The following is a 13,490-nucleotide window of genomic DNA, read 5'->3' on the forward strand; positions in this document are numbered from 1 at the left end:
GCAGAAACCCTGCCTTTTTTCCTTAGTGCTATGCTTCATCATGTATAATATTTTTCATCTGAAAAGGAAACAGCATGCACATGCTTTGTGGCTGTTGTAATTAACTGGACATAATGAAGCGTTGAATTTCACACTTCAGAGAAATAGATTGGGAAGGATGGGTAATTTTTTCTCAAGTTTTCCTGCTTTTAGTATTTTCTTGGAGGTAGTTTCCTGCAAGATTGGGTAGGGAGCAGAAATACATCTGGTTTATATTACATGATGGCTGTACTTTGGCAATGGAAAAAGATGGCACTTAAAAAAAAGGAAAGAAGAATAAAAAAGAAAAGTTTGGCAACTACAGAAAAGAGCAACAATTACAAGAACTATCTTAAAATTCCCAGGATTTGTAATTTTTTTTTCCATGCTTGCATTTTTCTGATGTTGCTGGTGTTAAAGGATTGGGACAGAGGAAATTCAGTTGGATCTTGCAAAGTTCAGATATCTCTGTGAATCAATCCCCTTTATTCAGGTTGCCCCAACAGCAGCTGCTGGGATTTGCAAGTGAAAGGGATTAAGAAGCAAGAAAAAGTAATAGACCATGATTTTTTTCCTCGTGTTTTCTTCAGTCAGTGGACATGAAGTCTTGAAGGGGTCTCTCTCTTAGCTGGTCTCATCTATGGAGATGAGGCAGAAGCAGGATTAATGTAGATGGTTTTGGAAACAGAGCTGTGTGAAGCATCTTTGTGGTGGGGGAGGGGAAAATTTATCCCAGCAATGCAAGAGCACCTTGTGATGCGCAGTTTGCAGCTGTTCTTCCCTTTGCACATTCACCCAGGAAACAGGTTCTGCCCCCCTCACACAAAAGCACAGAGAGCTGAGGTTCTACTGGTGTTGTGGCCATTGGGATCTCGGAGCAGAGGTGTCTCTGACCTGGGTTTGAGCAGGGTGTGAACAGGTGTGACCTGTGAGCACCTTCCAAGAGCAGGGGAAGTGATGTCCCCCCACCCCTGGGGCTGCTTTTCACACTCCCCAGTTTGGAGAGTGCAAGGGTTCAGCCCCTGGCTCAGCCCCTGCAGGACTGGGGCCTGGGGAGTTTGGAAATCTGCCTCCCCTGCAGTGGGGTCTGAGCTCTGGGACTTTTCTTACCCCCAGGCCGTTCAGCAACTGAGTGAACTTGAAATGGTACGCGGGAACGAAAACACATTCTGAGTGATTTTTAAGTAAAAGCTAACGTGAAAATGTGGGAGTTTAGACCAATGTAAACACATTACATTTAAAACTATTTTCAAATGTAATAAATAAAAAAAGTTGTTCCTGCTCTTGAAATTCCTAAAGAACACATTTCTCCTTCTGAGTCCTGATTTAATTAGATTATATTTTATTAGACATTCTTTACAAATTTTAAAATATTGCTATTATACATGCACAAAGGAAAATCCGTTTGAACAATTGTATGTAGGCATTCATTGAAATCAACCACAAAACAGGAACATTTTATGTCAGTTATCAATGTACTCAATATGTATATCTAAAGTGCATTATGTTACAAAAATATAGAAAGTCAGCAGCACCAAGATACGTTCACAAAATAAATACACCAGTCAACAAAATAAATTATGGTAAATGTGACAATAATAATTGTCTTAGCCTTAGCCAAAAAAAGAAAAAAAAAAAAAAAAAACAGGAAAAGTCACAATAACCAAATGTGCAGTTTTAGAGAGCAATGGGGGGGGGGGGAAGGTTTTATTCTGAGCATTTACAATATTTACAGGTAATAAATATTTTAATACTTCCCATATGTTCACTATTACAGAATACTGCAATACGTCTTCCAAATATCTCTTGCTGAAAATGTCAGCGCCTCCTGCAGAGAAAAGAAAGGACAGGAAAAACAGAAAAATTAATTAATTTTCACTACAAATGTGTGGACATAGAATCAATGGCAAGAATGCCACAGACCGTAACAGGTGTGCCTTGCTAGTAACCATTTGCAGTAACAGGGCCTGTTTGACCATGTCACAGTTTTAGACATTTACTCAAGACCTCTGTTATGTTTTTCTCAATGCAACCCCTCTAGAAATGTGCTGACCTGCATTTTGTCACATATTGAGGCTATTGTACCATCAGAGGAATGGAAAGGGACTTTTTTTTTTTTGTTTTTTAGAGCCTTATGCAAGAAGATTCCTGAGTGCTACAGGCATAAGAATTGTGTCACCCTATGATAAAAGTGTCAAGTGCTGGAAAAGACAAAAATAATACAGTTGGAGAAAAGCAAAAACAGTTTTGAAAATATGGAAAAGGAAGTCCTTGTTAACGCTGTGGCAATGCTGTGTCAACTGCTGGGATGTGATGCCATGTTCTGATTCAAGCAGTGCCATGGGGCTTATTTGGTCTCTTTTTCCCACTGAGAGACCACCCCTTAGGCAAGGGGGCTGTGGTGTGTGTGAGTAAAGGCTGCTCAGGGCTTAGAGTGAGCAGACCCTCGGTAGCATCTCTTGGAGTGCTTGACTGGGTGAAAAGGCTCTTATCCTGAAACTTTCCCTCTAGGAGCCAGACAGCTTGGTCCTGAAAGAGAACAACCATCCCATCCTGTTATCCTCCAGCTCCGTTTGCACTCAGCCCAGCTGAAGCAATCAGCTGCACCCGCTCCTGAGATCTGGGAGTTTTCTAAGGTTTGCTGCAGTCTGGTGTGAGTTCTCTCCCCATGAGAGCCTGCTCCCACCCCATCAGTATATTCCTTGTACTGTAACATGATGTTGCTCAGAGGTGCTGCAGGAAATGCTGAAGGTTTGGGCTTTTCTTCCCTTCTGTCCCTCTGAACAGCACATTTCTTTTTTTGTGGTTCCCTGGGAAAAACTTAAAGGTGGAATGTGGAGATACAGGATGGAGTGGGATTCTCTCTGCTGCAGGACTGATCAGCAGAGCTGGGGGTAACATCCCAAGTGGCAAGTGTGTGGGTGTGAGGCACAACAAAATTCAGGTCCTGGAGAGTTTAAAAGGGTTTTCTTAATGGACACACTGAAAGGGAGACTACATCTATCATTAGGGATTTTACTCATTCAAAGGGGTTCTTAGAAAATCAAGTAAAAGCACCTTAATTGAATTGAAATGGGAATTTAGCTGGAATGTTAATAAGAAATAACTTTTAGAGTGCCTGAAATGGAAATGCTAGCATGAAGCTCCTTAATAATTACCTAGCAACAATATTAGCATCCATTTCAGGATATATTCCAACAGGTATAACAGTGGCACACAGTTCAAACAGCATGGCTGTGTATGTCTGCATGTCTGCACTACTCAGGTCTATTTCTAAGAGGGCGACATTTTCAATTTAGCCTGGATTTTAGGCTTGGTTTTAAAGTTTAAGCTAAGCAACATCTTGTCAGTGGACTCTGTATTAATCATAATTTGCAAGCCGCATTCTGTGCTTTGGACCTAGATTAGCAAGACTGGCTTCTTCCATGGGATACTCCTTGTAGTAAGTCAAAAGATCTAGAGATGCTATTATTGTTGTCCATTTTTTTCTGGCCTAAACCCAAAATTTTGTTTTCAAGACTGGTCAGAGAGAATTGGCATGAAGATTTTAATCCAAAGTGTTCAGCAGAAAAGAAGCACAGAGATTATAGTGAAAATCATGCTTTAAGTTTACATCTTTTGCCAGCCTATTGCAAAAACTAAAAACTCATGTACTAGAAGTTTGTTAGGGTATAAACCAACATGTACTCTGTACTTGTGAAGGAGGAATTCCCTTTTCCTTTTTTAACGGATTCTCCTTGTTTAATCGTCTCCAATTAATTATCTGAAATATAGGTTATTTTTAGGAATCTGTGAGAAATCCTGCCTTTGAATGCTGGACTCCACAGTAAAGCTGAGAGTGTTCAGCCATCCAGACACACTTCAAACAAAAAGGCTGAACTGGGAAAATTAACAGGGTTGTACTTGTAGTTATTTTATATATCCCATTAGATGGCAAACAAATACAGCACAGCAAAAAAAGAGAACTGTTGAAATTCCCTACATTTTAGATTTCTTTGTGCTTAAGACAGGTGTTGTTTGCTGGCCAACACAGTCCCCTGACATCTGTTGAAATTAGTTTATGGTCTGGGACATCCTAGTCGATGGTCTGAATGCCCAGCCCCAGCTGTTGGTACCTCCTGTAGATGCCAGCATGAGCTGAAGTGATGGAGCACATTGCAAACTGTTGCCTGTAAAGCTTAACTCCAGGCTGGGTCTTAGTAAATTCCACAGCTGGTGTCTCTTTCCAAGGGATTTACTGCAAGCAAGTGGCACTTCACTTATGTCTCTGGTCTGCCAAGGTGAAGGGGAGGAGGAGAGAAAAGGGTGGGGTTCTGCTGGTGAAATGCAAACATTCGAGGAAAACTGAAGAGTGGAATCCTTGGCTTTGCCTGAAAGTGTGCAGATTTCCACTCAAGCTGAGATGACTGCGAGGGGATGAGTCACTTGGGACACCTAGGCTGATGTCTCCAGGCCACTGCCCTAAAAACCCTTCTCTGTCATGCATGAGGGAAGCATGTCCCTCTCCAAGAGCAATGCTAAACATTTTTAAGCAGCAACGTAATTGTTTCACAAGCTGGCAAAAGGATGGAGCTGAATTAAAAAGTCTTAATCGCAGGGAAAATTTTATGGTGAAAGGCTGGTTTGCATTGTTTGCAGATATTACTGAGAATTTTTCCGTGTTCTCCCCTAAGGTTAAACTGTAAAATGAAAAACTGTAAAGCAAGGGTATGAAAGTTGCCAAAAAGGGGAGGTGTTGAGAGGAAGGAAACAAAACTTCACCATTTTATAGATGCAAAACCTTAAAAGTCAAAACTTTCAAACTGCTGAGGCCCAAGTGTGGGACCAAGATATGATGTGAGATATACTACAGCTAAAGCAGGAAAGAAAATTTTAGTGGCTGTGATGTGCTTCCTTTTTACAGAAACACCTTCACTTACTACTCAGCTTCAGGAAGCAGATTTGGGCAGTAAGTTGTATATGTGAATTGTGTCTCATGGGAAAGAAAGGCTCTGTCCCCAGTGCAAAGTGGAAGGGGCACTTACCTGCAGAGAGCACCTTGAGACCAGGCTTGAAAAACCACTGCCCAGCCATGAGGACAAAGATCTGCTTTTACTCCCAGCTTGAGGGAGACCTTGGCCTCTCACACCAAGGGATAGCAATTTCAGTAAATACATGGCATGCTCCCCAAGAGAATAAAGCAGAATTACCTTAAAGTGTGATTATGTGTAGTAACAGAGATGTCCAGGACTGGGCTCTCGGTCACAACGTCTCCGTACATGCCAAGGTTTAGCCAAGCTGAGCGGGTTCGCCTCTTTTTCTTCTCTTGTTCCTTACGTTTTCCAGGCTTCGCTTTCTTTTTCTTCCCTGACACCTTCAGGGGCTGCTCCTTGTAGGTCTGTGATTTGTTTGTCTCCTGAGTGAGGTATCTGCCCTCATCGTCGCTGCCAAACCGGACGGGGTAGTTCTTGGTGTTGGTAGCAGGTTTGGGGTTGGGTGACACCTCTGACGTTGCACGGATCTCTGCAGTGTTGACACCCTCGATTAAATTTTGAAGGAATATTCTTCTTCTTAAGTCTTGGATTGACTTGCCCTTGTCATGCAATAGCTGGTGCTCTGATACAGCCCGTTTGCTAAAGGGAGAGAAGAGAGGAGAGGGAAAAAATGTTTAGGGTTTGGTTATTGCCCGGTGCTAGGCAGAATTCCCCTCTTTTCTGGCTGTGGTGGCCACAGCAGCCATGTATCAGGCTTGGAGATATCCAGTGAAGTCAGACTGCTGGAGCAAGTCCTGCTTCTTCCCCAGAGAAGCTACTCTCAGCAGAGAAGGGAAAGACCTAAGTGGGTAGTAATTCTCAGCTGACTGATCACACACCACTGGACCTGGAGCTGGATTAGTCACTGCTCTGTTCTAGGAAAGCATCATGACTCTTAATACATCACTCTTGAGGCAGTAAAAGCAGGAAGGCAGTTGTCAGAGATAAGAAAACTAAAGGGTCAGATAATGCAGCAAGAGAGGGAAAACCCAGCACTTGCACTGGAGCTGGAAGCAATGTGTATACAGCATCATTCTAGTGATTTTCTTCTGCTCAGTCATGTACTTCAAAAACATAAACAAGCACATAAATGTGCATTTACTCCTACATTTGAATAAGTGCATTTGCAGGAGTGTAAGGGAAAAATATTTGAATTTGGGTGCCTAAAACACAAGCACTTCAGTCCATAATGTGCTACCCAAGCAGACAGCCTGAGCATCAGCAGAGATGAGCCTCAGCCACTACTGTGGATTTATTGCTTGGTCACTTGTGTCGAATTATGGTTTTAGTTGCCTTCCTAGTACTGTTTTAAGTGTGAACTTTTGGGGCCAAATTTCTTGTCTGCTGGGCTGTCTGAATTTTATGCTAACCGTCTTCACTGGATCTTCTTCAAGAGCATCCTGGTTACTTAGAGTGGTTTTTCCAGAGTTCATCCTGACCTTTTGGTACACTGAGCCCTGTCTTGTTTTCGAGGAATGGGGAGATGAATAGCTATCTGTCTTTTAGAGATGTTGTACTGGCAAGGAATGTATTAAACATCTGAGGAAAAAAAAGATACAAATGGCACCTGGATAATAAATAACCAGAGAAAATGTGAAGTGGAAGCCTTTTCCTTGAAGTGGAATAGATGCACAGCTGCACTCTGAACCACAGACAGAGCACAAGCTGGGATTTCAGCTAAGTTCCCATGAATGCAATAATAAAGTTTATCCTTCCAATTGCTCTACTCCAGCATGCAGAGTTTAGCTATGGAATCTCTCCTCTTGCATCAGGGTATGGCAGATGACTGGATTCTCACTGGCCAAAGAAATTCCATTCATTGCCTTGCCTGTCCTATAATCATTTGGTCAGTTAGCTGGGTAAGAAGTGGTTTCTGCATGTGGGTGAACTGGAAGAAGAGACATCACTGTGAGTGAATATTCTTTCCTTCCATCCCATCCCTCTTTTTCCTGCTACATTACCAGATTTGAAAATGCATAATATTTGGGACTGTTCTGCAGGTTCTCTTTTTCAGTCCCCTCAGCCAAACTCTTTATGTTTATGATTTGATCAACAATAGAGCTATTGGAAGTTGGCAATTTCAAGCAGCTCTGGTTTAAGAGCATCCCCCTCAATTTCTGTGTTCGTAGGCCTGCACTTTCGAGTATTGGGTTTAAGTGATGGATTTAAGTGATACTACATCTCTATTGCTCAGTGCAAAATTCAAACAGCAACTTTCCCCCATTCCACAACGAGACTGGAAGATGACTGTCAAAATCTTGCTCAAAATCAGCTCTGCATATACTGAGGTTTGTGAGTACACATGTAATCAAATACTGTCTGTGTTTTAATTGTCCCCAAATCAGTTTTGAATTACTTCAGCCTTTGGGGCATTTATTTTATGCCCCTCTACTAAATGTCCATGAGCAAAAATGCAATGTGATGATACTGAGCTGATCCCATATCGTGTCTTTCTCTTCAGTGCAGCTGTGACCACTAACACAAGCTCATGATCTCCTCCAGAGGAATTTTTTTGACCAAGAGCCATGTACAACACCTTTCTCATTAGGGTTGGTCTGATTGGCAAGTAGGCCAATAAAACCAGCACCCTGGGCTCCTCTGTGTGACTGTCTCTGTGCTGACTGTCAGGCTGTGACTCAGGTTACACTCCGAGCTTCAGTAGTCTATTTTCTCAGGAAATTTGCATGGGAAATGCAGTTCTGCTTTCACTCTTCTAGTTCATAGAAAGTGTATGAAATCTCCCTGGTTTAGGGAGTCTAAACCAGTGTCTCATGTGATGAGCAAAGCTTTCCTACTGCCTTTTGTGAACTACCAAGGAGAATTCCTTCTATCACAGACAACCCAAAGCTGCCTTAATCCTCTAATGTGTATTTGGTCAACTTCCCCACTGTGACAAAATCTTGACTCTCCAAAGCCTGTTATTAAAGTCCTCTTGACTGAAAACCCATTCCATTTTACAGAACTGAAACCTAAACATTTGGTTCCAGTACACACAAGGCAGTCAGAAAGCATTACAAGATCTGCATCTTGAGTGAGTATGCATTTCCAAAATAATGCAGGGATTGACGTGTGAGGGGTTGGTGTGCCAAAGAGGGTGGGTTTCTCTTTAAATATCTGAATGATATTTAGCATCAAGTCTGGCCCCAAATAACATTCTGCTATTCCAGATGATTGTATAACATTATGTAGTGTTACATTTCACATGACTTTTATTACTCAGCCAGACTTAAGGATTACATTTTGCCTACCAACTTCCTTTGTATGCTCTAGATCAAAAAAATCTCCTTGAAACAAAGATGTGGTAGATACACATGTCTTTGACCTTCTGCCTCCTTCTGCTTCAGTTATTCAAACAACTCCTATGTTTGTAAATCATGGAGAAAGGCTTGCCCAAGAAGACTGATGTAAAAAGTGCTTCATAATGGAGATATCAACAATATCTCACCCACACACTCAGAGTAGGAAGGCAATGGAGGCTGGAATGATTGCATTCACATATTGGCTACGATATGGAAAAAAAATGTTAGGCTGTTAGGGTTAAGATGACCCACTAGAGGTCCCTTCCCTCCTTCTATAAAATGCACCTCCCATCCAAGGAAAAGGATCCTGTACCCAAAGCAAGAGCAGTAAATGCTAAGATTCCATGTGGCTGGCACTTTTGAGACAAGGAAATTGATGGTTTATACTTCACCAGAGCATCCAAACTAATTACTACTCCCAAGTACACTGTGTACATGTGAGACTGAGTGTCTCATCATGAAGAGAGGAGCAGAAATTCATGACTTGTGACTATCCTGACTTCACGTACTTCCAGATAAGCTGCTCTTTTCAGGCACATTCCTCCTCCTTTTTTTTTTTTTTTCCTTGAGATATCTAGCATTTCTAAAAGGCAACATTCTTCAAGCTACCACTTTCTATCTCAGAGAGCTTCTCCTATTTAGCTGTTATTATCCTTGACGGTTCATGTTGGGTCTGATCCTAAACTCAGCAAAATAACTGAGGAGGATTCAGTTAGTTCACTGGGTTTTGCAAGACTGAGTGCCCTTGCCACTGACTCCAAAGGGAGGGAAATCTGCTCAACCTATCTGAGGCTTAGGAAAAATATTTTGAACAGATCTAGGGACATGATGCTGCAATGTCTGGACATGATGATAAAAATATGTAATTTCATTTTGAGGCATTACAGGGTTTCTCAGAAGTTCTTTAGCAGCCAAAGCACTCCTATAACAAATAACATGTCTGGAAAACTTTCCTTGGGACAATTTGCTATAGCTTTCAATGGGAGATTTGCTTCAACAAAGTCTGTAGAACCAGGCCTATGTAATTTTGATTATTTTTGCATGTCTATAATAATGTACTTCAGTATTTTCATCCATTACTGGTTTAAGTTTTTGACTGAGAAAAAAAAATCTCAAAGCCTAAGTGAGTTATTAACCATTAACTCGAGGAATGGTTTGTGGTGATATTAAAACAGGACACATGTTTGAGTGTGGTGTCTGTGTTTGTGCTGTGCCCACAAACAAAACTACGCGAATGCCACTAACTGACAGCTGACTGGTTTCTTGTGTGTGTTTTACATGCCAGAGCAAAGAGGGAGCTGAAAAACGCGTTTTCACTGGTTAGCTTACTTACACTTATCTTCCCCACTGTCAGGACAGAATGGGGATGTTGGGAAGACCTCTAATCCTGACCTTTAAAAACAAGTGTTAGAACTGCACTAACTTCAAAAGAGAAAGAGTATTTTTCTGCAAATCTATTTTTTTTTAACAAACAAATTTGGCTTTGATCGAGTTCAGTGTTTCCTAGCCAAGAAAATAACAGCATCTAACTGCACTTCAATTATTTTCTCTTTTTATTTATTTTTGAAACTGAAGTTTGATTCCTCTATATAATATGCTCCCAAAAGATAGAAATAGCCCCAGAACATGTTTCAGGAGTACAAAACAGTTAAATGTTAATGGACTGAGAATAATACACTGTAACATTATCAGCAATAACTTGTTCTACGCAATTTGCTGTAGGAGATTTGTAATAGATCTCTGCCTGGTGCCAAACTTTAGGTGTGTCTGAAGTCACTTCACCGGGGGTATATATTTTTTCTTTTGGGCATTTTGGGAGGGTTTTTTTTGTTATTATTATTCTGTGTGTTGCTTAAATGGCAAAGGAAGTGCTATTTGGAGATCTTGTCCTTATGTATGTAATAAAACACTTAAAAGGAAACCCATCTGAAATTGTTTGCTGTGTCATGTTTCCCTGTAAGTTGTGATCGGATTTTCCAGCAGTCTTTCTCCAACTTATCTTCCTTTGGAACTGAATAACAATACAGCCCTCCCCAGCATGACTGAGGTGTTTCTTCCTTAGAAAATCTGATGCAAGTCCAGAGAAAGCCTGAGAGTTAGATGTGTGAGACAGCTGCTCCTGCACCAGTGCAGAGGCTTCTCCTGCACTTTGTGTACGGGTATTAGTATAAACCAGGCTGATTATTTTGGAAGAAGCAAAAAGGTCATTTCCTGAACAGACTGTCTTAAGTTACACTATCATTTATCAAAAAATATGCCTCTGCCTCTAAGTAAGATACTGGACTCCCTTTGGATTTTTTTCCCCTGAAGTGGAAGAAATCCAAAGAAATTGTTCAGTACTTCAGTGTCATGATGGCCCTCACTTCTGCGTGTTTCCCCTACCCTTATCAATATTGGCTCCACGCCAGAGCCGAGGAAGTGTCTGTTAGTGTAACACACAGCATTTGGATAAACCGGGATGCTCCCTGCAAGGGTCCCGGGACAACAGCACAACAATCACCCGACTGCGTCGGAAGAGAAGCCCCTCAGCTTTCACATCGCCTCCCCCGAAGCTCTGTAAGCTCAGACAGCTGCAAAGCGCCCTTTTTCCCTGCCCCACGTGCCTCTTCCTGGCTCTCGGGCTGCGCCGGTGAGCACCTGGGTCAGGTAACCCGGAGCGGCCCCGTGCGGAGCCGGCAGCGCTGGGAGCTTCCCGGACTGCCTCCCTTCCCTCCCTCCCTCCCTCCCCACCCGCCCCGCCGCCGCAGCAAGGGAGAATAAAGGGGGGGGGGGGGGGGAAGAAAAAAAACAAAAAAAGAAAAAAAAAAAGAGAAACTCACAGTCTGCGGCTGATCCCTTCCACTGATCTCCCGTAGGAGGGCACGGAATAACTCAGCAGGAACACTGCGAAACTCCACTGCTGGAAGAGTTTAGCAAACATTGTATCCTCCGGGGCTTAAAACCTGCAAGGAAAGGAAGGTCAGTCCCGAGGGACAGATGCGCCAGCGCCGTCCTCAAGGAGTCCCAGCTTCGGCTCTACCAGCTCCGAGACTCTGAAGGAAAAACAAACTTTCTGAGCTCTCAGCTCACTTCTTCCAAACTTCGCTCTGTCTCTCTCCCTTCCTTGCTGTCTGCCTCTCCCTCCCTCCCTCCCTCCCTCTTTCCCTCCCTCCCTTCCTCCCTCTCTGTCTCTCGCTGCCCGCAGGCAAGATCTCCCTCGATATTAGTTCAAAAACCATCCAGCTCTCATTCGAACAGGGTTAGAGCGAGCTCCGGTGAGTTCCCTGAGCCCTGTTTAGCTCTAGTCCGCTAAGCCACTCTCTCAGGGCTTTATGTTACTAAAGAAGCCCTCCTTGCAGATAAAGAAAGATTCCCAAAAGTCAGCTCAGCTGCTCACTTCTCTTTAAACACACACACACACACATAGGCTGAGGGGGGTTGCATCTCCATATCTGTCTTTCCGTATAACTCTGCAAAAAAACCAAGGGTCAGGTTCACACCTCCTGCTGCCGGAAAGTTTTGGTCCCCAACAGTGACAAGGAGAGAGACAAGCGGTGACAAGGAGAGAGACAAGCAAAGGTCGCTGCCTATCTGGAGAGCCCGAGAGGTCTGGGAGGAGCGGTGGCCCCGGGAGGCTCAGGGGCTGGGAAGCATGCTTGGCTCGGCAGGTTGGACTGGGCTGCAGCCTGCGATGTTCACACGCTCCGGAGCAGCCTCTGGGAGACCTGTGGGAGGACGGAGGGTTTTGCAAAGAGATGGCGCCCTAAGAACATGTGCGGAGAGAGCGAGAGCCCTGGCGGGATACCCACAGCCAAATAGGAGACTGGGAAACAGCGCTTCCCGGGCCCGCAATCAAAAAGGAGCGAAGAAAGGGAAACACCCGGCAGCACATGCACTCAGCGGACCCCAAGGACTCCGGCCAAGCTCTCCGCATCTTCTGCAGCCGCACTCCTCTCGCTCACCATCCAGCTCTCTCTTTTTGTGTTTACCCCCGGGTCAGCGCCTCCCCTGCCGCGGGGATTCCTCCCATCGGTGGGAGCACTTTTTAGTTCAAGCCCCAGAGCGCTTCCCGGGACTGCTGCCGCGTTTCCTCGCACGCACCTACCGTGGCTGGTCGCCGTTCCCCTATTAGCCGGAGGGTCGGTTCCTAATGATGCTAATTGTACGCTAGTGGAGGGAGGGGGGGAGCGAAGGGGGAGGGCTGGGGGAAGGACTCGCGGTCTATGAACACAGCCGCTCCCGGCCAAAAAAGTAAACTAGTGGAAAGTTTTCTCCTCCTCTCCCTTTTCGCCTTCCACTTCGCCCTCCTTCAGCCTGGCCAGGGCTCTGCAAACCGCTGCCTCAAGTTGCGCTCCCGTGCGAGGCGGGCAGTGCCGCGGGGCTGCGGGGACAGCGGTGGCTGGAGCGGCGGGAGGCGGGCGGGCACCCCCGGACACCCCCGGGCACCCCCGAACCCCGCCGGGCACCGACGGCCGGGCAGCCCCGCACCCCTCAAAGGAGGCACCAAACTTTTCCATCCCGTGACTACACTTGTGTACAACCCGAAGGTAACGCAGCCCGCCCGTCTCTGCAGCCTGTGCGCGCAAGGAGCCGCCCCGGCTCTACAAGGGGACAGCGGGACAGAGCCGAGGGGTGCAGTGCTCCCCTCGTCCCAACCGCCGGCGGCTCTCCCAGAGGGAATGCCCTGCACGCCGATCTCAGGGCCAGGCCGTGCCAGCGAACACCTGGGCACGTCCCAGCAGCATCCCGGCAGCATCCCTCGCCCCTCCGCAGGGCTCTGCCGAGCCCCCCCGAGACCGCTGCGGAGCACTTGGGTCGCTGGTTGTGCCGCTGACAGCCTGATTTACAGGGAATGCTTTCCCAATACCCTCACAAGCCGCAACAAAACACTGAGGCGTGCCGGCTGATTGCTCCTTCTCATCCTGCCCCCGAATTAAAGCGGACTCTCTGGAGAAGGCTGAGGTGCAAAGCAAAGCGTTTTTCTACCTGCAGGTTATTTAAAGTTAAACGACGCTCGCTGCCACAGTTTAGAAGCCCAAATTCCACACCAGACAGGCAAATAAAACAGCATAAGAGCTGAAATAGAAATCATGCTGAAAATATTAAATCGTTTATGCTGTAAATAAATTCTCTGAACACCTGGTAGGCTATAAATTAAATTGTATACCTAATAGGCGTCTTT

General features: G+C 44.8%; 1 protein-coding gene across 1 annotated transcript; it reads right to left on the reverse strand.

The window, feature by feature from the left end:
* Positions 1-1,347: 1,347 nt before the first annotated feature.
* PTHLH (parathyroid hormone like hormone) lies at positions 1,348-12,444 on the reverse strand. Its single transcript, XM_066184626.1, has 4 exons — positions 12,414-12,444; positions 11,149-11,271; positions 5,208-5,630; positions 1,348-1,846 (listed from the first exon to the last, which is right to left on the reverse strand). The coding sequence occupies exons 2-4, from the start codon at positions 11,247-11,249 to the stop codon at positions 1,837-1,839; spliced, it is 534 nt and encodes a 177-aa protein (XP_066040723.1). The 5' UTR covers positions 11,250-11,271; positions 12,414-12,444; the 3' UTR covers positions 1,348-1,836.
* Between the last annotated feature and the right edge of the window lie 1,046 nt (positions 12,445-13,490).

This window comes from Chamaea fasciata, unplaced genomic scaffold (assembly GCF_029207755.1).
Source record: "Chamaea fasciata isolate MVZ Bird 193981 ecotype frontalis unplaced genomic scaffold, bChaFas1.0.hap1 SCAF_5, whole genome shotgun sequence".
Lineage (NCBI taxonomy): Eukaryota > Metazoa > Chordata > Aves > Passeriformes > Sylviidae > Chamaea > Chamaea fasciata.